This window comes from Protopterus annectens, chromosome 2.part1 (assembly GCF_019279795.1).
Source record: "Protopterus annectens isolate FY-2018-M chromosome 2.part1, PAN1.0, whole genome shotgun sequence".
Lineage (NCBI taxonomy): Eukaryota > Metazoa > Chordata > Ceratodontiformes > Protopteridae > Protopterus > Protopterus annectens.
The window spans coordinates 1,078,576,343-1,078,598,814 of NC_056729.1; the positions used below are offsets into that span (position 1 = coordinate 1,078,576,343).

At 38.2% G+C, this 22,472-nt stretch overlaps 1 protein-coding gene across 2 annotated transcripts in view; it reads right to left on the bottom strand.

Moving 5' to 3' along the window:
• The window catches only part of LOC122794329 (mucin-3A-like), a 1,511,548-nt gene that overhangs the window by 619,594 nt on the left and 869,482 nt on the right, over positions 1 to 22,472 (bottom strand). For both annotated transcript variants that reach the window (XM_044062634.1, XM_044062633.1), the window contains one exon: positions 19,868 to 20,011. In XM_044062634.1, coding sequence (XP_043918569.1) covers positions 19,868 to 20,011 — 144 coding nt within the window. The remainder of the gene's footprint in view (positions 1 to 19,867; positions 20,012 to 22,472) is intronic.

Genomic DNA, 22,472 nt, shown 5'->3' on the forward strand with positions numbered 1-22,472 from the left:
CTATCGCAACATATCTGATGAAAAGCACCTCTTGGCCTATCTAAATAGGCCGTCTTAATAACTGTCTACCCCCAAAGCATGCAATGATAGCTGTTGGATCAGCTCGAACCCCCCCTCCCACACACACATTTATATATACAAACAGGCACTTAAAAATCCACATCTATGTGCTGGTTCTCATTTAATCTGCACCCATCCCACTGGCATAGCCTGTCAGCTTCTCATAGGTGGCAGGGCCAATTTTCAGCGGAGGCCCTGGGAGAAATACTTCAGACACATGTCTTTGTAACATGGGAGGAAAGCAGATCACCCAGAGGAAACTCACATGAATGCAGGGATGACAAGTAGACTTCACACAGAAGACACCCCAGCTGAGAATCAAACCAGAGATCCTCTTGCTGTGAGGTGACAATGTTACCGCTGCGCCACTGCACCGTCCATCTATGGATCCTCTATTGCAGCGTATCTGATGAAAAGCACCTCTTGGCCTGTCTAAATAGGCCCTCCTGATAACTGTCTACCCCCAAAGCATGCAATGATAGCTGTTGGATCAGATCAAATACCCCCCCCACACACACACACACACACACACACACACATTTATATATACAAATAGGCACTTAAAATCCATATCTATGTACTGGTTCAAATTTATTTGTATTTCTATTCCCCATTCTCTTTGCCATTATCCTTTCTACTACATACATTTATTTTATTTAATGTTTTGTTCCTCTTAATTGTTGTTGTTGTTATTATTATTATTATTACTATTATTATTATTATATGCAGTAATAGAGAAATCTGCACCCATCCCACTGGCATTGCCTGTCAGCTTCTCATAGGTGGCAGAAACAGCATCACCACCATCACCAGCAAAAACATCTACCACATCTGGATCCCAGTCTGCCACATCTGCATCTACACCTCCCACCATACCTGCACCACCTGCATCACGTATCCCTGTCCCAAAATCTGGTACCATTTATACTCTGGTAGCACTACAAATGGTGGGCAGGGCATTTTGTATTTTGTCTTTGCCCTGACAGCATCAGCTGGAAAATCCACTAAGCACAATTGTCTTGCCTGGCTCTGTAAGTAAGTTAACTAGGGTTTAGTAATTCTTTTAGATTCAGATGGGAATATAGTGAAGTATAGCTTAGATGTTTTTTTTGAGACTGTCCTGTAATGTTGTTTTAAATATTTCCTGTGATTTTGAACTCTGATGTAACTGTGACTGTTTACTGGATATTTTCTTGTTCTTTTATTATTTATTATTAAATATATTTAAACTTTTTTGTGGCTAATATTTGTGAGACACATTTAAGCTCTTAGCGTACTTGCATATCTATTTGGTGACACTGTGCTGGCCACTCCTAATAGCCTTGCTCTTGGTCAAACTATCATCTGGAATAATAGTGACATTTCACAGTAGGATTGGACACTCTTTGGTAAGGGCCTTAAACTAGCTGTTAATAGTTGATTGGTGGCAGTGATAACTACCTTATAGTCTGGGAAAGAGGAGGCATAGCTAATAAACCAGTGCCATCTTTTCCCAGGAGAGAGAGTGTGTGTGCGCGCGTGTGTGTGTGTGTGTGTGTGTGTGTGTGTGTGTGTGTGTGTGTGTGTGTGTGTGTGTGTGTGTGTGTGTGTATGTGTTTGCGTATGCAAATCAAATCTCAAAGAGTGTGTGCATCAGCTACTTGGGCAGGGACACCAAGCACTCGTTAGACAGATGGTGCTGGAGATCATGGCTTGGCCACTCAGCTGAGCTCTCAACTCTATATCTGTGCTAGTGGGGAGTCTTATTGGGGATCTGGATAAAGAGGGAAAAAACAGACCCAGACTGACTGTGGTCTCTGTGTGCTCTTAAGGGAAATTGCCTTTTATTGTGTGTGTACTCTTAATCCTCCCAAGTGTATGCCCCACACTGGTGCTAGGCATGAGGATTGAGGCTCTTTGATTACTTGGTCAGTTTTGGGGCATCACCAAGGGCTTATAAATTGATTATCTTTTTGTGGACATACATGAATAATGAAACGCAATAAGCACTGTCAATGCCCATATGCAACCAAGAAGAACTTGCAGTGCTCATTGTATAACACAACTTAAATCCAGTCACTGTTATCCACTATGAATATTATCTTCTTCTGCCACTGATTGTGCAAATGAGCTTAGTCATTTTGACAAATTTGTCAAACATGAAATATGCTAAAACTCACTCCTTTAGTCCTGACTGTTTCCATGGCTCAGCTTGTAAATAAATTAATATTTAGAGTGTAAGTATAAAGGGTTGACTATTCAGTACCCTTCAGGGTTGAATGCTTTTTGTGACTTTTAAGCTTCCACTCTGTGAACCTGTAACTCTAACCTGATATATGCTGCCCTGACAGTCCTTTGCTTGTAATCCTCAATGGTCTACCCTGTTAATGCAGTATTTCGTAAACAATGCAGTGGCAGCTGAGGACAGTCATGCATTTGAATTCTCCCATGGTTCACTGTGCTAATGTAATGTTTGGGAAACAGTACAAAGGGTGGTGGAATTTTTATTTCTGTTTCCAGTCTGTGAATCTGTAACACTCACCTGATATATGCTTCACTGACAGTCTTGTGTTTGAATTCCTCTATGCCTTACCTGGTAAAGGAATTCCTTAATAGACTGAAACTGACTCCATTTGCACTTTTTTATGACATTTGAATTACAGTACAGGTACACTGATCAAGCTATGATGATGTCAGGACAAGTGTGGGATGGTAATTTATGTTAATTTTCTGTACCCAAACTATTATGTCTGTGTTTCATATTTTCTAAGTTCAAGGACTTCAGATTGATACCTGTGCTTATGTTTCATAGCCCCTTCTCCACTATCTTCTGCATCCCTGATTTGATTATCATTTCTTGTTGTATATTTATGGTCTGTTTTTTATATATATATATATATATATATATATATATATATATATATATATATATATATATATATATATATATATATATATATATATATATATATATATATATGATACTCCCCCACAAAGATATACTTTCCTTATTTTTAATTTATTAATTTTAATTTTTCTGCATATCTGTATCCTGGAGTTATTAATAAAAATCAACACATTGATGTGCTGAGTATGTTTCCTTTTAAAGTAGGGGTATTTCTGAGGGCCTGGCAGAATCATCTTTGGCAGAGAGAAATGTTTTGGCAGTTGCGTTTTGATGTCACCAGTTTCCCTGGTCTTACCGATTCATTCTTCATATATGTGAAATCAAATGAAAAGCTAACAGTTGTTAGAATGGTTGTTGTGCTGTTATTACTATTATTCAATTATTCACTATTAATTATTCAATTATTTTATAATTTTTATGTTTTATTTTTATTTTTAGGCAGCTCTGCTTTCAGAGTTAAACTGTTTTGTTAAATTCTGGTGAAGTTTATAATTTTGGCGCCTTTTTTGAATATTAATTCATGGTTGCCATGTTGTTTTGGGTTCTAATGATGTCATGATTGATGAAAGCGCTTAAGCCTGAAACTATCTGTGTTGGAATTTTTAACATTAAAGTACTGGGAGTGATTTGTGACCTTTGAACATTTTTTCTTCCTGTTACTGTTATAGGTTTATTTCTAATGGGTGCATTTATTCCTTACATGTTTCCTTTTAACACATATGTACATGATGTGAGTTGCCGGTGTTCTGGTGTATATATATATATATATATATATATATATATATATATATATATATATATATATATATATATATATATATATATATATATATATATATATATATAGATAGGTATATATGTATATGGTTCCCCTTCACAAGCTCGAATGGATGGAAGCTCAAAATTCCTAATCTCGAGACCAGAATCTCAAACTTCCATTCACTCGAAATTGTGAATGGGAGCCCTAGGTTTAAAAAAATAAAAAGTTAACTTACCTTATTGCAGGGGGTCAGGTCCCCTTGCACACTAGCAGTTTAAATGTGAATGTTCCGTGACTGCACTATAGCGGAGTGGAAAATCTTCCATTTTGCGCTTATGCATATAGTGCAGAATGGGAGATTTCCCTTTCCTTAACTATAGTGTGATCTTGGAGTAGGTTTATTTATGTGGGGGGTGGGGGTGTGGGGAGTGCAGGGGGGCTGCACCCCCCTGCGAAAACATTTGAACGGTGTTAATTTTTTTTTTGTCCCTTTCTTATGTTCGAGTTTCTCTAAATTCGAGAGTCTGGTTTTGAGTTTATGACTTTCGAGTTTAGAGAAATTCGATCATAAGAAGATGAAGTATATATATATATATATATATATATATATATATATATATATATATATATATATATATATATATATATTCCAGTACTTTGAATTACTGGTAAATCCCACAAATGTTCTCTAAGTGATGGTGTTATATTGTGCTTATCAGTGTAGTGCCATGTTCTGATAATTTGCTCGATACAGCTGTATATTTAGCCAAAATTACTGTGGTTCTCTATCAGTATACTTCCTGCTAAAACTACTTTGAACTTGTATACATATACTTTCTACTATCACTCTGCTCTTCTATTTCTCCTGTATTTCTTTCTCTGACTTGTTGTGGTACTTTGTCCATCTCTTTCCGTCTTCTTCCAACTCATACTGTCTTGCACTTCTACTACTACTACCTGCAAACTCATTCATGCTGATTAGGCTCAAACAGCCTACCACAATTTCTTATTTTATTGAAACTTGTATAAAGTTATTTCTCATTTGTTGATTTGCTGTATGTAAATTAATTATGCTCACATTATTTTTTATTTTCCTCATATTTGTAACCTGTAATATCTTGTTATGCTGCAATATCTTATTATTGCTGTATTTTTTCTCCTGCTTGTTTACTTTCACTTTTTATTTTTCTTGGGTGTCCATTGAAAATTGGTGTTAGCTCAGTTGGACCAATCCGGTTAATAAATATCAAATAAATAAATACATTTTTTGTATAATAGGTGCTAACTTTATTACAGCCATATAATTTTATAGCTTAGTACAGTTGTTTTTTTCTTTCTTTCATTTCAGAGCCTGTGGTCATTACATCTGACCTCAATATTGTAGGAACTCTGCCACAAGGCCCTACTCCTACAAATTTACTGAGAATTTTGTCAGTTTTTAATGTAAACATATTTCTTATGATGAACCTTGCTGCATATTGACTTTAATCAGTTAAATATGTCTGTTTTGTGATTGAAATTCTCTGTGAAATAGTCTGTGCACTCTAAGGACCTCTTACTAAGTTGGCCGCTGTCCCCTTTTGCTTGATCAGTAGATTATACTGCATGCGCAAGGAATTTATTCTCAGGAAATGACAGGCAACTGGTTTTACTTGCATCTCTTTGTTACTTGCTTTGTTTTGGCTATCAGTTTTAAATAGACCTGGTTCCCTATCCTACTCCCAATTCCCACAACCCCCTCTTACTCTGATATTATACTTCCTACATACACAGTTCACTTGCAAATCTTATTCCAAAACCCTCTCCAATGACCATATTACTCATATACATACACTTCTATTTCTTGTTTCCTACTTCCCTATCTCTATTAAATTGTTAGCCCCATTCTCAACTATCTTTCTCTATCTCATACTATTTTGCACTATATCTATTTATAATCACAACACCCCCTAATAATAGCTATATGGTTTGAGCGTCTTTTCAGGCTTGTTGGCTGTTGGTGAAGCACCCTCCAAGAGGAAAAAACGCTGAGAGAAGAAGGGAGCCACTTTTGAGATTTTAAGTATTTTTTCTCTGTTTATTTGCTAAGTTTTTCTGCATAGCTGCCTAGCTTGAGCATTTTCTGGCTTGTTAAACTTGATTTCTGTATTAGTAGCTGTATTTAGAGCACAACCAAAAGCTGTTTGCTGAATTTCCTGTTTGCACTTAATTTTAAATCGTTTTTTCTTAAAACTTGCATATTTTCTGTCCTTGACCTAGCACTCTTGTGTGGGGTCATTTACTGCACTGTTATAACTTGATATTACTTGTGAACCTCTGCTATCTCTGTAAAAACAAAATAAAAAAAATCTTGCTTTTTCCCACTTTTCTGAGAGTTAAAAAGTTCAGTTACAGGCTTGCTGTTCCTGAACTGTTTGAAAGTTTCTGTGAGGCCATTTTGCTTGGGCTGAAGGAGGGTCTCTGTGTTCATCAGTGGCAGTGACTAACATTGAGCAGCTTCCTGCCCCCGTAGAAGTGGTTACTGACTTGAAACTGTAGTTTTATTGGCCACTAGGGTCATTTCCATAACTCCTTCATCTTCCTCTCTTAAAACCTAGTTGCCTCGTGGTTTGAGCGTCTTTTCAGGCTTGTTGGCTGTTGGTGAAGCACCCTCCAAGAGGAAAACGCTGAGAGAAGAAGGAGCCACTTTTGAGATTTTAAGTATTTTTTCTCTGTTTATTTGCTAAGTTTTTCTGCATAGCTGCCTAGCTTGAGCATTTTCTGGCTTGTTAAACTTGATTTCTGTATTAGTAGCTGTATTTAGAGCACAACCAAAAGCTGTTTGCTGAATTTCCTGTTTGCACTTAATTTTAAATCGTTATTTTCTTAAAACGTGCATATTTTCTGTCCTTGACCTAGCACTCTTGTGTGGGGTCATTTACTGCACTGTTATAACTTGATATTACTTGTGAACCTCTGCTATCTCTGTAAAAAAAAAATCTTGCTTTTTTCCCACTTTTCTGAGAGTTAAAAAAGTTCAGTTACAGGCTTGCTGTTCCTGAACTGTTTGAAAGTTTCTGTGAGGCCACTTTTGCTTGGGCTGAAGGAGGGTCTCTGTGTTCATCAGTGGCAGTGACTAACATTGAGCAGCTTCCCTGCCCCCCGTAGAGGTGGTTACTGACTTGAAACTGTAGTTTTATTTTCCCTTTTGGGTCTATTCCTGCTTCTTTCCAGCCCCTGCTATCAAGCACGCTTTAACGTGCTTTAAGCGGAGTTGCCACTAGAGCAGCATCGGGCAGCGCCGGTTAGACAAGGTTAAACTCTTTCTGGCTCCAGAAAGTCTGTTCTTCAATTTTTCCCTTAGAACTGCTCTGTTAGGAACCTAAACAGTTTACACCTACACTAAAAAGTGCAGCACTTGTTCCAAATAGCTTTTTCTTCTCAAAAGCTCAGCACTTGTCTTATAAGCATATCCCTTGTCTTATAAGCATTCTCTTTGCAGGTCAAGCACTCCTATATTATACAAATCTCTCAATAGCAAAATCCCCCAGGAGTGCCCACTTCCCTGCTAAGCCCACTACTTTTCTGTCTCATACCAACTCATAATTCTTTCTAGCATGTCGAAGGGTCAGATGCTGGCGTCCTCTCCTGCCCATTTGGTGAATCTGGGAATTCTGAGACAATGTTACAATTGCCTCATGTACACGGACAACCATCTCCTCCTCCCATGTAACACTAACACTTGTGAGAGATGCAGCTATTTAGCCAGACTGGAGGCTGAGCTCTCTCAACTCAGGACTGGCAAGACCAGGCAGGAGGAGAAGGCAACTACACACACCACAATACCAGTCTCACATAACTCAACCACACCACTGAATCAAACACATAAACACACTAAGACATACTGGAGGCTCTGAGTAAAATTTACCTAAACAGCAGAGGCCTCCAAAGCAGACACCCAAGCAACTGCAAACTCAATACACCACACAAACAACACATAAACAACAAAATCAGTGTACAAAGCAGTCACTGCCCTTAAGGCCAAATACAACACCAAACATACTTGTCATAGGTGACTCCATAGTCAGACACACTGACGTCCCGCTCACCAGACTGAGTAAGGAGAAGGTCACAGTAAGCTGCCTGTCGGGCGCTAGAATCCACCACATAACACAAGCACTCAGGTCTCTCAACAGCAGGTTAAGTACGACTCAGTCATTGTCCACGCTGGTGTCAACGACCTGAGCTCCTCCTTGCTCCCTGGACTACATGAAAAGAGACATTGAGGAGCTCTCTGATTATGTAGCCCAGGCAGGTATGACCCTGACCTTGAGCAGTATCCGACCTTCACCTAGAATTATGCCACAATACAGTGATAAGATGATCAGCTTTAATAATTGGCTTAAATTCTGGTGTCATTCAAAGGGGATCCAATGTCTGTCTGCCTGGGATGACATGCTGACACACCACGCGCTGCTTCGCAAGGGACGGCTTGCACCTGTCACCCTAGGCTTCCGGATATTGGCAAAGGCTCTTGCCACCCCCATAGTGCCTTTTTTAGGCAAGGCTCAAATTCTAAACCTACCACCCTAGAACACAAAAAAAAACTAAGGGTAATGCTGCGGAATGCCAGAAGTCTCAATCTCAAGATGCACGAGGCCCTTCTCAGTATGGAAAACATCGATGTCTGTGCTGTGACAGAAACCTGGTTCAAGGCTCCTGAGAGCACCCCAGCACTAGCAGGTTTCACCTCATAGCATCCCCAAAATCCGGACAACACCAAGAAAGGAGGGTGGGTGTCCATATTCATAAAGGACACCCACACCTCAAGGTTGGTGGCAACGCACGATGCATCGGAGACCATCCAGGTGCAATTAACCATAGGCAAGACTGCTCTGCAATTTGTAGCATGTTACAGGCCACCCTCTCAAACTCAGGAACCTCACATGGCCTTCCTGAAAACAATGGAGGGATAAATGTATCTCCAAACACCATCATACTAGGTGACTTCAACTACCCTAATATAGACTGGGAACACTACTCAAGCCCAAACACTCTAGCCCAAAGGTTCCTGGAGTTCATAAACTCAAATGCCATGGAACAACTAGTCACCATCCCCACAAGAGGAGAAAACATACTTGATCTCATCATCACGAACATGGGATCACAATGTTCAACACCGGAAGTATACCCCTCACTGGTGAGATCAGATCATAAACTAATCTCGCTGGAGGTCCTCATCCGCCCCACCTGAAACAAGAAAGACCACAGTGAAAAACTTCTCAAAAGCCGACTTCACACTTCTAAAAACTAGTGTGGTCTCCTTTAAGGCCCCTGAGCCAGTGGTAAACATTACTCAAACCGCTGAATCACTTACAAATGCCTTCTACCAGCACCTACAGGACTGCATGGATCAGGCAATCCCAAACAAAACTAAGACTCTTTGTACCAAAGGCAAGCGTCCAGTCTGGTGGACCCTAGCCATAAACAAGCTCTACAACAAAAGGAGGAAGCTACTACAAGATAGAGCAAAATCCTTGAAAGGTAAGACACCTTTGATCATTATAAGTAAAAACTAAGAGCTCTCATAAAATCATCCAAGGCAAATTTTGAGAGAAAAATCGCCAAGGATTCAAAAGACAATCATAAGGCCTTCTTTAGCTATGTTAGAAACCTAGGAGGAAACTCCCAGATATGCTCAGAATTAGTTCAAAATGATGTGAAGATTACTGAACCTACACACATTGCCAACATACTGGCTGACAGGTTCAGTGCAAACTCCCCTCCCCCAAAAGGAGAGATATCTATACCAGAGGATTGTAGCCCCCAAACATCTCCAACGCCCAGGTGAGAACTGCTCTCTCCAAAGCAAAAAACACAGCATCCATGGGACCGGATGGTGTCCCCGGCTGTGTGCTCCATGAACTCAATGAGGAATTAAACCCACAGTTAGGACAGCTGTTTAATCTTAGCCTCACCTCAGGATACATACCCAAGGAGTGGCGCACGGCGACTGTGGTCCCACTTCACAAGGGCGATGCCTCCACCGACCCTGGAAATTACCATCCCATTAGCTTGACAAGCCTTATCTGCAAAGCCATGGAGAGGATCATAATGGAACTCATAAATAAAGACATAGGGAACTTGCAGACTTTGGATCCAACCCAGTGTGGCTTTGTCAAAGGCAGATCATGCCTTTTAAACTTGGTTGACTTTTTCAAGACAGTCACCAAGGCCATTGATGAAAGAAAGGCAGTCCATACAGCCTACCTTGACCTGGCAAAGGCCTTCGACACAATACCCAACTCAGGTATCATCAAAAAACTCATCAGCTTGAATGTAAACCCATACATCACAAGATGGGTTGCAAACTGGCTAAGTGACAGAACCCACAGGGTCAGAGTTGCTGGAGCCATGTCAGACTCAAAGCCTGTCACAAGTGGTGTCCCACAGGGCTCAGTCCTGGGTCCACTCTTGTTCGGCATCTACTTTTCGGAAGTACAAGCAAACACAGGAGGGTTATGGCTGACAAAGTTTGCAGATGACTGCAAACTGGGCGCCATAGTCGAAAACACATCTGACACAGATATCCTTCAGAAGGGCCTCACAGAAACGGATAACTGGTGCCAGAGCCATGGCCTAAAGTTAAATGCCAAGAAATGCATAGTCATACCCTTCGGGAAAAACAAGGTTACCCCTAGCTACCATATAGGTGGCAATCCACTGAGCACAGAAGAAGTCATCAGGGATCTGGGGACCCAGGTTGACAGTAGCCTTCGTTTGACACTCATGTTGCTAAAGTAGTTAGGAAAACCTTCTACATTGCCCACCTGATCATGAAGGATTCACATCTAGATCAAGGGAGGTCATCGGCCCCCTGTACCAATCACTCATTAGACCTATGATTGAGTACAATGCCCCATTCGGAATGTATCTGACCCGACACCTGCAGCAGCTGGAAAGGCCCCAAAAGTTCCTCACCAAAAGGATAAAGGGTCTCAAAATATGTCTTATGCTGCCCGACTGAAAGAACTCCAGCTCTATTCAGTCTCATACCGCTTGCTCAGAGGTGACCTGTGCCTGACATATAAGGCCATGTCAAACCCTGATTTGATGAATATGCTTCACCTCAAAAATCTAGATCCCTCAGAACCACAAGGGCGGGAGACTTAAACCTTGACACGGTTATTAATAGAACATGCTGGAGGGACAGATTCATCACCCAGAGACTCCCTATGGTGTGGAACAAAATCCCGGTACATGTGAGGCAGAGCACCTCGCTGGCCTTGTTCAAGAGGAATCTTGACCAATGGATGGGGGATCGCAGATATACCCCAGGGATTACTTCAGTGTCACTGCTTGACAGAGGCACAGCAAAATAATAGGCATAGTTTTATTCAAACTAAAGGCAAGGAAAGCCAAATAACTATGGGCTAGGCTTATAAATGCCCTTGGGCAGATAGCCTAGTATGAACCTATGAACCTATGAACCTATGAACCTATGAACCTATCTATTCCACATTGTATCTTTTTCTGTTTCCAGATAAACCCTCACTTCTTAACTACATTATTATACTTTAGCAGTTAATACCTTGGTATTCTTTACATTCCAGAGAAGATACAAGGACAAGCTATCTCTCTCCTTTTACAGAAAATACTTCTCTCCTTACATATCCTCTTTCAGCTTTCAGAATCCATCATCACTGAATCTCCTCCTGTCTTGAAACTTCTTGTTTCATTTTTCATTGCTGCTTCCCCACTACCTGACATCTATAAAAATTTAATGTACTTAATTATGCTACTCTACAGTTTATCCTATATTCTTCTCCTCTTGTGCCATCTTTCCTCCTACCATGACTCAATAATATATCACAACATCTCTGAAACTCTGTCCCAACCAGCTACCTATACTACTTTACACTCTCCACACATTGCACCAAACCTATTTAATATTGCCCCTCATCTTTATTCCAAATATAGGATGATTAATTGCACTTCAACTCAAACCAAAACACAGCTAAGTGCAAGAATCCTCTCAAAAAAGTTTGCATAATTACAATATACTAAAATCCTTCTAGAAGGAGATATACACCCTAATCCTGGCCCCACCTATCGCAATAAACACAAAGATAACTCCCTCCCAATCCCCAAACCTGGTGATCTATTTTTTGCTGCATCAAATGTTAGACGTATAACAAATAAAATTGCAGAACTACATGCCTGGATTACCCAGCATATGCCTGATCTTTTTGCTGTAACTGAAACTTGGCTTAAACCCATGATTAATTACTGCATAGTTATACCACCTAGCTATAATATCATCTGTAATGACCATATAAAGAGAAAAGGTGGTTCCATTGCTTTAATATCTCCCAGTACCTACTACATTTGCCCTTACAGCAAACCAATACCAAAATTCAGTTAAGCAGAGCTTCTTATTGCTTTCATTTAAATAAGCAATTATAAACTAGTATGTATTACTGTCCTTTATATCCTTCCTGACGACAATACAGCTATACTGGAAGACATCCTACAATGGATATCCATATATTTACCACAAGAAAAACATACTAAATAATGTGAATGTCAATTGGTTGGACATAAACTCTAACTCCCCTACATCTAGTATGACCTTTTATTGTTTCACACAACTAAATAATAGCCCCACACATTATAGCAAGACATCAAATTCTGCATTAAACTGAATCCTACTATCAGACCCTAGCAAATACTCCAGCACAGGTACAATGTCAGATTATCTCAGTGATCATCTCCCAATCTATGCAACTAGACATCTCACAAATCCAGTTAAACAGCATATTTATAAACCAACCTGTAACCATTCCAGGTTTAACCCAAAAATGTTCATTAATACACTATCCTCTGTTACTTAGAAATTCTTAAAATCCTCCCCTTAGACAATGCTGTAATTGAATTCAATACTACTTTTCTAAATACAGTTTTGCACCTCCTAGAAGGAAGAAAATGTAAACAAGTAATGTAATTTGGCTATCCATAAAGAGTAGAATGCTCATGCAGGATAGAGATAAAAACATGTAAAGAATGCCAAAAATTTAAAACTCCTCAATATCCTGAAAACTTCAGATTGCTTTGCAATAGTACTAAAAAGCAAATAAGTGAAGACAAAGAACTATACTATAATAATTTTCAGAACAATACTAAACAAATCCGTAAAACATTTTGGATATCCATTAAAAGAAATCTTACATCCCTGCCAAAAATTCAACCCAAATCCCTCTCCCAAGGGTCTATGTTATAACAGCAAATGATCACAAGATCAAAGGCTGTTATATCAACCACAAAAGAATGAAAACAAAAAAGAACAAACAGCCGGAACAGCAATTTGTTTCCAGGGAAAAAAATTTGCTGTTCCCAAAAAAAAAAAAAGAGCACACTAAACACTATTTTAAGTGCGGGGCTTCACCCACCACACCCCCCTACTTAAATATACCAACTCCGAGATCACAGTACAGTGCTGAAAATGGCAAAGTGAGAGAAGTGGCCAAGCAACTTCTTTTCCCAGGATAAGAATTTGCTTAAAAGCCGCTTTGTCATTTTGCGTTTTCGACATTTACAGTTCGAACAACACACATTCAACAGAACAGGTGGTTGAGTGTGTGTGTGTGTATGTGTGTGTGTGTGTGGGGGGGGGTGTATTTGTGCAAAATAATTGTGAAAAGTTTCAGTTACTGTTTGTAAGACTGCAGTAGATGGTACTTGGTTCAGTCAAATCTTATTCAGACCATATGCTTGCAATCTACCTATGAACTATCAGGGGTTGATGTCTTGATTCACACCCCTGTAATCCAATTAACATATAGTGACCATCTGGTCTCAAAGGCATATAGTAAACAATCACTGTTGCCTTGGCAATAGCAAATAACTGCCACACGGATTAACCCAAACTGAAAAGCTGCAAACCACAGTTACATTTCCTGTATTCCCTGTGATTTCAACAACTGCCTTAGCTTCTGGTCTCATTCAAAGGTGGGTAGAATATATATTAGCCTAAAAAATATGGAAGGCACCCCATCGTCTTTGTCAGTGATGGCCTGCACCTCTACCCACAAAGCTTTCAGATATTGGTTAAATCCTTGTTTACGCCATAGCACGTTTTTTAAGCAATTTTGGTTTTCTAAAGACTCTAATATAACAAAACAGGATCTGGATAACACTAAGATAGTGCAGCTCAGTGCTAGGAGACTTAATAAAAGACTCCTTCCCTATAAACAGTCGTTCCCTTGGAAAATATTGATGTATGTGTCACCACAGACATCTGCTTTCATTAGCATATTCTGCCATTTATCTGCATTTGGCAGGTCTTCACTTCCACTTAATGAATACCAAATAGGGTAATGTCATGTTGGTTACACTGTGTGACTCCAACACAATATCTGCACTTTCTGTTGCTTTTTATGAATTTGACCCATAGTCTCTGATTTTGAGTCATTGACCAACTATTATTTTCTTGAGCAAAGAAGTTAAATTGTATGCTGACACTGGGCTTGGGTAATACTTCTTGTTAAATGTTTAAGTTCTAATCAGACAGCAGAAATGAGGCACATGATAGTATGTATTGGTCAATGGCTTTTCTTGACAAAGAAGTTAGGAGATTACAGAATGTGTTAATAAATTAATTACCCCAGGACTTAACACACACTTCCTACTCATAAAAATGTAAATCAATGGAAACACTACCCTAGATCACTCCTGCTGCTGTTAGAAATGTCATAAAAGAAACAAAGAAACAAAATGTGGAGCAATTGGAAAAGATGTAGTATTACTTGTCATAGCAAAGCCTTTAACATATCAAAATAACGGAATTTGCTGAGAAAAGAAACCAAATCAAATTACGTTAGAAGTAAAGAAACCAAAATGGCTTCCTAACCAAAATAATTCTGGAGAATAATAAAGGAAAATTACTATATTTATAATAATAAAAGCAGCAACCACGCTATAAAAATGAATGACTTTAGCTTACACAAATTCAGAGAACTCATGTGCCAACCAGACACTTCTGTACCAATTAATACTCAACCCAACCATATAATAAAGAATACATACATTATCTCTCCCATGAGTGCAGGCAGCCCAATCCAAACTCCTTATCATTTGCACGTCACTAAACTAATGAATATGTCAATACCTTCTGCTTTAAAGAAATTACTTCTAAATCAGTGACATTTCTGAAAGCATCTGAAGTGAAGAATATCCAAACAAATACAGCATATACCACACTTTCTTATGAATGGCAGCTAGAAGCTTTGCAAAGCCTCAAACACACATCCTCAGTCTCTTTCTTTCACCATGTCAGCTGTGCACTACTAACTCTCAAACCCAAAAAACAACTCCATTATCTCCACATTTCAGACTTATCAATACACTATTTCCAAAATTGTCAAAAGATTTGTCTAGATCTAATTACAAAAACATACACATATATTTGCTCACCAGAGAACCTTACACCCAATCATCCCTTTTGTTCTAGGGGAACAGGAGACAGGAATTCCCACTTTAGGTGAGAGCCCTATAGAGCATTCATTCCTGTCTATGAATCCCAGTTAGACACACACTCCCGAGCAAGAGATGAGTAGCACAAAGCAGGACAGCTTACTGGTCTTGTGGGAGAGACCTATGTTCTCCTTCTGGGAGCACCCCGTTCTCTGCTCTGCAAGTCTTCCAATCTCTGCTGTGGCTATCTTCCACAAAGAAGTATGTCTCTGCATGCCAAATTTCCCTCTGCATAGTGTAACATCTAGTGATCCTAGTAGGACTCACCCATGTGGCAAACTGCAGTAGCCCTCATTCCCGCAGGATATGTGAACTGGCATCAGCTGGTCATGCCCATTCTCCTTCACCAGCTCTTAAGCTACTAGAACATTTAAATGAATATGGGATACTAATGGATTCCCAACATGGCTTTAGACCTGCTTCCATCACATCAACTGCTATATGTATAGTATCACAAAAGAAAAAAAATATATATTCTGCAATGTAAAAAAATAAAGCCACAGGCTCAATATTTACTAATATTATTAAGAACTTTGAAAGCCTTAAATCATGAACTTCTACACAGTAAAATCAAATCTTTGCAGCTGGTTTGAAACTGAATTGCCTAGTTTCAAATTTATCATAATAATGATGCCTTTAGTGTGCAATCAGGCAACATTTACCACACTGAAGGCACCTTCAAATTAGAGGATTCCCCAGGGCTTAGTGGTCCATCATTATCAGTAATATCACTAAGCCCAATCCAGCACTAACATCACCTTATAAACAGACAGCATGATTATGTGTTATGATGGAACACCTAATTCTACTATAGAAAATCACTACAAAGAGACTTCCCTGTTTTCTGCAACTACACTTCCCAAAACAGCTTTAACATGAATCTCAACAAAACCACTGCCATGTTATTTTGAACAAAAAAAAAAATCTTAGGAAATATAAGCTCCTATCCATTTTTGCACTTGATAAGAGAACCTTCAAACTAGATGACCACTGGACTTTTCTGTTATGCCAGCACTGCACAGGGAAATTCTCATAAAAAGTATGCACACATCTTTCTGCAGCCTATTGCATCTCTAACCATGGTACTCTGCAGGCAATAAAAGCCTCAGAAAGAATGTTTTCATACCAGTGCTGGAGTACACCCTTCCATTTATCAACTTGCTCTCTGTACAAAGCACCCAGTGCATTAAAAAACTAGAAGTGATGCACATAGGTTCATAAGCCTCTTTCTCAAGCTTGATCATTACTGTAAATCACTAGGAAAACATTATTTGTTAGCTATTTTCTCTACTGTAGCCTCTGTAGTATTCTCCACATTCACCTTATGTATGAAATGTATGAAAACTACTTCCGCTTGCCCATCTCTAACCACCAAAAAAAAAAAAAAAATGGATTTTAAAATCCTCTTCCTTACTCAAAACCCTAGATGGTGATAAGGGTTTATATTAGTTCATTGAACTCTATCTGCATTGAATTCCTGTTGATTGAACATACTACAGCGAACACTGAATTAATCAAGCATTCACCTCAACAAATTTTTTACACAGGGAAACAAACTAGTGGACCAATATAGCAACTGTTACACAAACTGCATTATTTAAACCCCCACACCTCCCTAACTAAATATGCCAACTCCAAGATCACATTACATTTGGGAAAAGGGCTAATTCCTGATAAGAGCCAACTAGTTAGTTAGTTTCCCTGTGAAATATTCAGGTCTATATTATAACATCGAAGTTCAAAAACTTTGAATGTTATAATATCGAACCCTGTAGTGTGAAAGCTGAGAATAGCGAAGCCTCGGAACATCGAAATTTTACCTAGGGTAAGATTTTGGTGGTCTGTTGCTTCGCTATTTACAGCAGTGTGGTGCGATGGTTACGGACTGGGTTAAGGTAAGTGAGCAAATGGACTGGGTTAAGGTGAGTGTGCAGTAGTTAGGGACTTTAGGGTTAGGGCGTGGGTGAGGTGAGTATGAGGTAGTCACAGACTTTAGGGTTAGGGTTAGGGCGCAGGTCAGGTAAATGTGTGATTGTGTGTACATGAGGGTTAGGGTTGGGTAGGTGAGTTAGGGTTAGGGAGCAGGTAAGGTGAGTGTGCGATAGTTAGGGACATTAGGGTTAGAGTTGGGTTAAGGTAAGTGGGTAGCTACTGGTGCATGTCTGGTTTAGTGTAGGGTTTCGTGAAGTGTATGTGTGTGGATTATTTATACTGGTGTGCTACAGTTGTTTGTATGTTTGTCGGAACAGCAAATTTTTTCCCTGGGAAAAAAAATTGCTATTCTGACTGTTCGGTTTTCTGGTGTTTCGGTTAAATGGGGTCAATATTATAACATTCAATGGTTTTAGACTTCGATGTTATAATATAGACCCGAAATATTCATAGAGGTGAATATTCAATTAACTCAGTGTGCACTGTATTATGTTCGTTCAACAGTGATTCAATGAAGCTACAGTTCAATGAATTAATATAGACCTGATGATACAGCAGCTTTCTGAAGACCCAAGTATAACCTCGTTGTAGGAGAAAAAGTTTTACAAAGATTTTTTCTTTTCTGCCAAGTGAAACAACCTTTTTGCAGAACTAAGAAAAATAATTAAATACAAGCAATTTATGGAAAAAATATATTGAAATAACCTAAAGAATATGCAAATGTAAATGTTTTAGAGATACAGAATATGTCAGTTTTGCATTTGTAACAGCCAACTCCCTAACCACTAGTGCTACTTTAGTCCTTATGGAATTCTCCTAAAGAAAGCAGTGCATCCTTGAGCAATCAATATGTCCTTATAAATATGTAAACAGCACCAAGTCCAGAAATCCCTTTGTACTAATTCTCTTGAGCAAGTACATTACAGAAAAAGATAATCTAGCAAATTGTTTTTTCATTGTCTCACATTTATTTTACCAAAAATTTCAAATACAATATTTTGTAATTTCAATAACTTCTTTTTCTAATATTATTTCCTCAAATTTGTCCTCAAGAACTGCTGCATTGAGCATACTATCAATGCATAACATCTAACTAACAAAATACAACTGAGACACTTTCCCCAGTCCTGCTATACTAAGTACATATTGTAAATGCAAGGAAAACTATTACTAAAAGATAATCTAACAAATGTGAATAATCAAATCAGTGGTGTCCTGCTATAAATGTGTGATTGTATTTATGAAATAAGTATTGCAATAATTTAAATGTGTTGTAAGAATGCTGGGAGACCTTACTGTAAGAATACCTTGATTTTTTTTTTTTTAAATATACATTTTCAATGATTCTCATGCATTTTAAGAATCTTTTTGTGAGATCTAAATCTTACCATGTCAACAGTGCTTGACCATGATTATTGATGTAGTCTACAATTGTACCAGGTCATTGCTTGAAAAAGTTCTGTCTTCATACCAGCTCACCTACCTGGTTATGAACAATTTGTTCAGTATGGCCTTAAATGAGAGGACTGCATCCAGCTAATGTCCTAAATATTTTTACGTTTAAACTTTTTCAAGCCTTTTATTACATTGATCACCTACATTAGTATGACTAGTTATCATTCTCCTGGATCCAAATAACATGCACCTTGATGGAGTTCACGTACAGCTTATAAGGAAATCAACCTCTGTCATGAGTTAAATCTATTTGATAGCTGTTCTATGCAGTTATATGGAGGGTTTAAAAAGAAAAAGAAGACTGTTACTAGCAAAAAAGTATAATTATAAATGCTGAGATAGTTTTAATGATATCATTTATGAGCACAGAATATTTAAACATGCAGAGCCATGAGACCTACTATGACTGCATATAAGTAACTGCTCAAGTTAAGGGGAATATTTGTTCTGAATACTAGCATGCATATATGCACAGCATAATGGTACAGAACATGAATGTAATAAATTGGTACACAGGTGCCATCCCTACAGTGGAAAATTCTTTCTGAGTATGTTAAAACACTTGATACACACTGAATGTTATCTCACTTTACAAAGAAATGAAGAAAGCTGATACTTTTTCCAGTAAAATAAGATCATTCACTTCCTAAAATTTAGTGACATAACCAGGTACATCACTCAAGAAGAAAAATGTGGCTTTTCCAGCACTGCAAAGGGGGTTCCAAACAAGCTCCACTGATGGCTGTGTTGTTTCTGCTGAAAAGTAATCAACAACCATGGAAGGCTGCAGTGACAGCAGATGTTAACATGGAGTTGTTTGAAAAGGACAGGTATATTGTTATGAGTTTGAAGAAATTACTGAGAAACTCTTTTTGATGTCTTTGAGGTTGTGGCAAACAGTTTGGACCCTCCCACAAGAGGGGGTGGTGGAGTCATCACTTTGGCTGTGTTACGTAAGGATGCAGAAGTGCTGACAAATATGGGAAACATTGTCAAGACATATAAAAAGTATGAGGAACTCATTTACACTGAAGATATGTCTTCCTTTCAAAAGGGGTCAACTGATATCTCTGGTGCTTGAGATCTATCACATTAACACAAATCAAAGTTAGGTGACTACATATAAAAAAGCTGGGGAGCCCCAGTCTAAAATTGTTATAATGTCTGTTGCCATATCATTTTTGACCAAGAAAAGCACAATGAAAGTTAAGTGTACACAAATGTAATTTTAAGAAACAACTAAAATCAATAAAAGCTCTTACCTTGAATGGAAGTTATATCCACATTCACCTCTTTTGTATCATTTATAGCATTTTCAAATACACAAAAAACTCTTTGGTTTTTACAGTCCGGTGGTGTGTAGTTGAACAATCTGCAATATTTTCCATTCTTATTATCTGGTGTCCCTATACAGAAAAAAAGTTTGGTACTTGAGTTGTCTGTCAATTTGTGTGAACATGTATAATATATACAAACACATATATGTGTGTGTGTGTGTGTGTGTGTGTGTGTGTGTGTGTGTGTGTGTGTGTGTCTTTGTTTGTGAGTGTGTATGTATGTATGGCTCTATGTCAGCCTAGAAAAACAATATGCTGAAAGTCATACTATCAAATGTACATTGTTGAAATATCAAAATACTGAAATGTTAAAATGTTGAAATCAAAATACCCTCTTGCCTACTTACCCCCATCCATTTGTAAGACCCATGCTAGCACTTGCTTCTGAGTTTTACTGATGGGGCGTGATAACGTTTGTTGACTGGCTGCATACTATTTTAGTGTACATATGTAGTATACATATATGATTAGTAGGTATTTTGAGCTGAGCATTGTAAATGCTTAAACTTTATAGACATTTCAGCATTTTGCATTCAGTATTATGATTTTCAGTATACTACTGTGTAATAAGTTCAGAAATATAAATGGTGTCAAAAACAGTAAATTCCAAACAATCACCATATATATACTGCATATGCAGACTGTGTCAATTCCAAAATAAAATTCTACTGGCTAGCACAGCTCAAGAAATGAAAACTTTGAGCACTTTCACCCACTTGATGTGGGTAGTGTGTCTCTGAGATAAGCACATGAAACAACACATTATGGTGGATATCATTCCATTCAATTTCCTTACAGTCAAACATCAAAGGTATACACAGAAAATGGCCGTCTGTTTGAAGGCAAAGATTAATTATATTATCACTGTAGAATGATCACTGATATGTTGTATCAAGGAGGAGCAGTATATGTGTTTGAGGAAAACAAACTGAATTTAATTACTGTTACCCTTTTATCTTTCACTTTGATCTTAGTTACATAAGACGTGTACAAAGAAACACTTTACAGCTGTACGAGAAAAGGTTACCGCTCATAGGTGCTAACGGTGGCCCAAGATAGTGGATTGTGTACACACTGGTTTACAAAGTCCTTTGACCATGTGGGAGAGCTAGACAATTGCAAGTGCTGTAAAAAGAACTGGAAATGGTCACGAAGCTTGTTGATGGGTGTGATTACACTCATGACAGAGGGCATATATACTGAAAAGCACAAGCATGTGGCAAGACTGTTACACTACAGATTATGCAAACACTATAATATAGAAGTAGCTGGAAACATGATTCACAAAACATGATTGAGAATGAGAAAGTATATATCATATGTTGTCATCCATTACCAGCAGTTCAAAAATTATATAGAGATCTAGTAGTAAATATAGTAGTCCATGAAAAAGGGCAGAAGTAACATTGATCAAAAAAATTGCTACACCTACTGATTTCAGTGGCTTACGTACAGATAGACACAAAGCCATAAAATAATTTGCATTGAGAAACAAGAAAAATGTGAACGAAAGATTCTCAAACAGTTCCAATAGTAGTAGGAGCAACATGTCTAATAAAAAAAGAATTTATAGTTGTACTTAGACATGCTACCAATACATATAACTCTGTATGAAGTCTGGGCACATTGGGGGTATGGAAATGAACACTTTTTATGCTAACATCAAAGACTGAAGTAATACTAATTCATGAACTTTAACTGTACCCTGGCTTAGGAGTGGGGTCCACTTTCTTAAAGTTATTAGAAGCCCAAAGAACTTGGAGAAATTAAACCAGAAGAAACCATTCTATGAATGTATGTCTTATCACTTAGCCTTTTCTTCCTTGGAATGAGAGCTGTTACACTTTAGTACACTTCATGCTGCATAGACAAATTGCCATAGTTGCATGGGAATTCTCTCTCTCTCTCTCTCTATCTCTCTCATATTAAAATATACCATTCTTTGTCAAGTTATTAGCTACTGCAGAGCTGTAGCTGCTAATTGAAAAAGTCCATTTCTCATCAACCTCTTGCTTCATCTGGTTATTTTATAATTTATGTTTGTCAGCTGCTTGGAATTCTTTGGTAACTTCCTTGTACTACTCACAACAATGAGAAGAAATGCATTACTGTGGACATGATGACCATTGGGTATCAGAGATGCACATGGTTAATAAATGGCTATCTTGACAGTGAGGAGTTGTGGAAGCAATATGTAGATGAAAGGGTCTACCGCTGCTGTTTTTTTTTATCAGAGACAGTAATTTTTTATTTTTTTTTATTTACTTTTGTAATTGATAACCGGTGTAGAGTGCTGATCCAACCGGACCATTTTCACTCCCAGCCTGGGGATTACAAATATAAAATTAGAAAACAAAATAGTACAAAAAAAAAAAAAAAAACATCAGAGGAAAAAGGGGAAGCATTATAATAATTGTGTCACACTACAGTATATGCACTATTAGGATAAAAGAACACAGGCATGAACAGGAAAGTAAGCATTACAGTAATATCATGTTTGACTGTGGTATTATATACAATGGACATCACT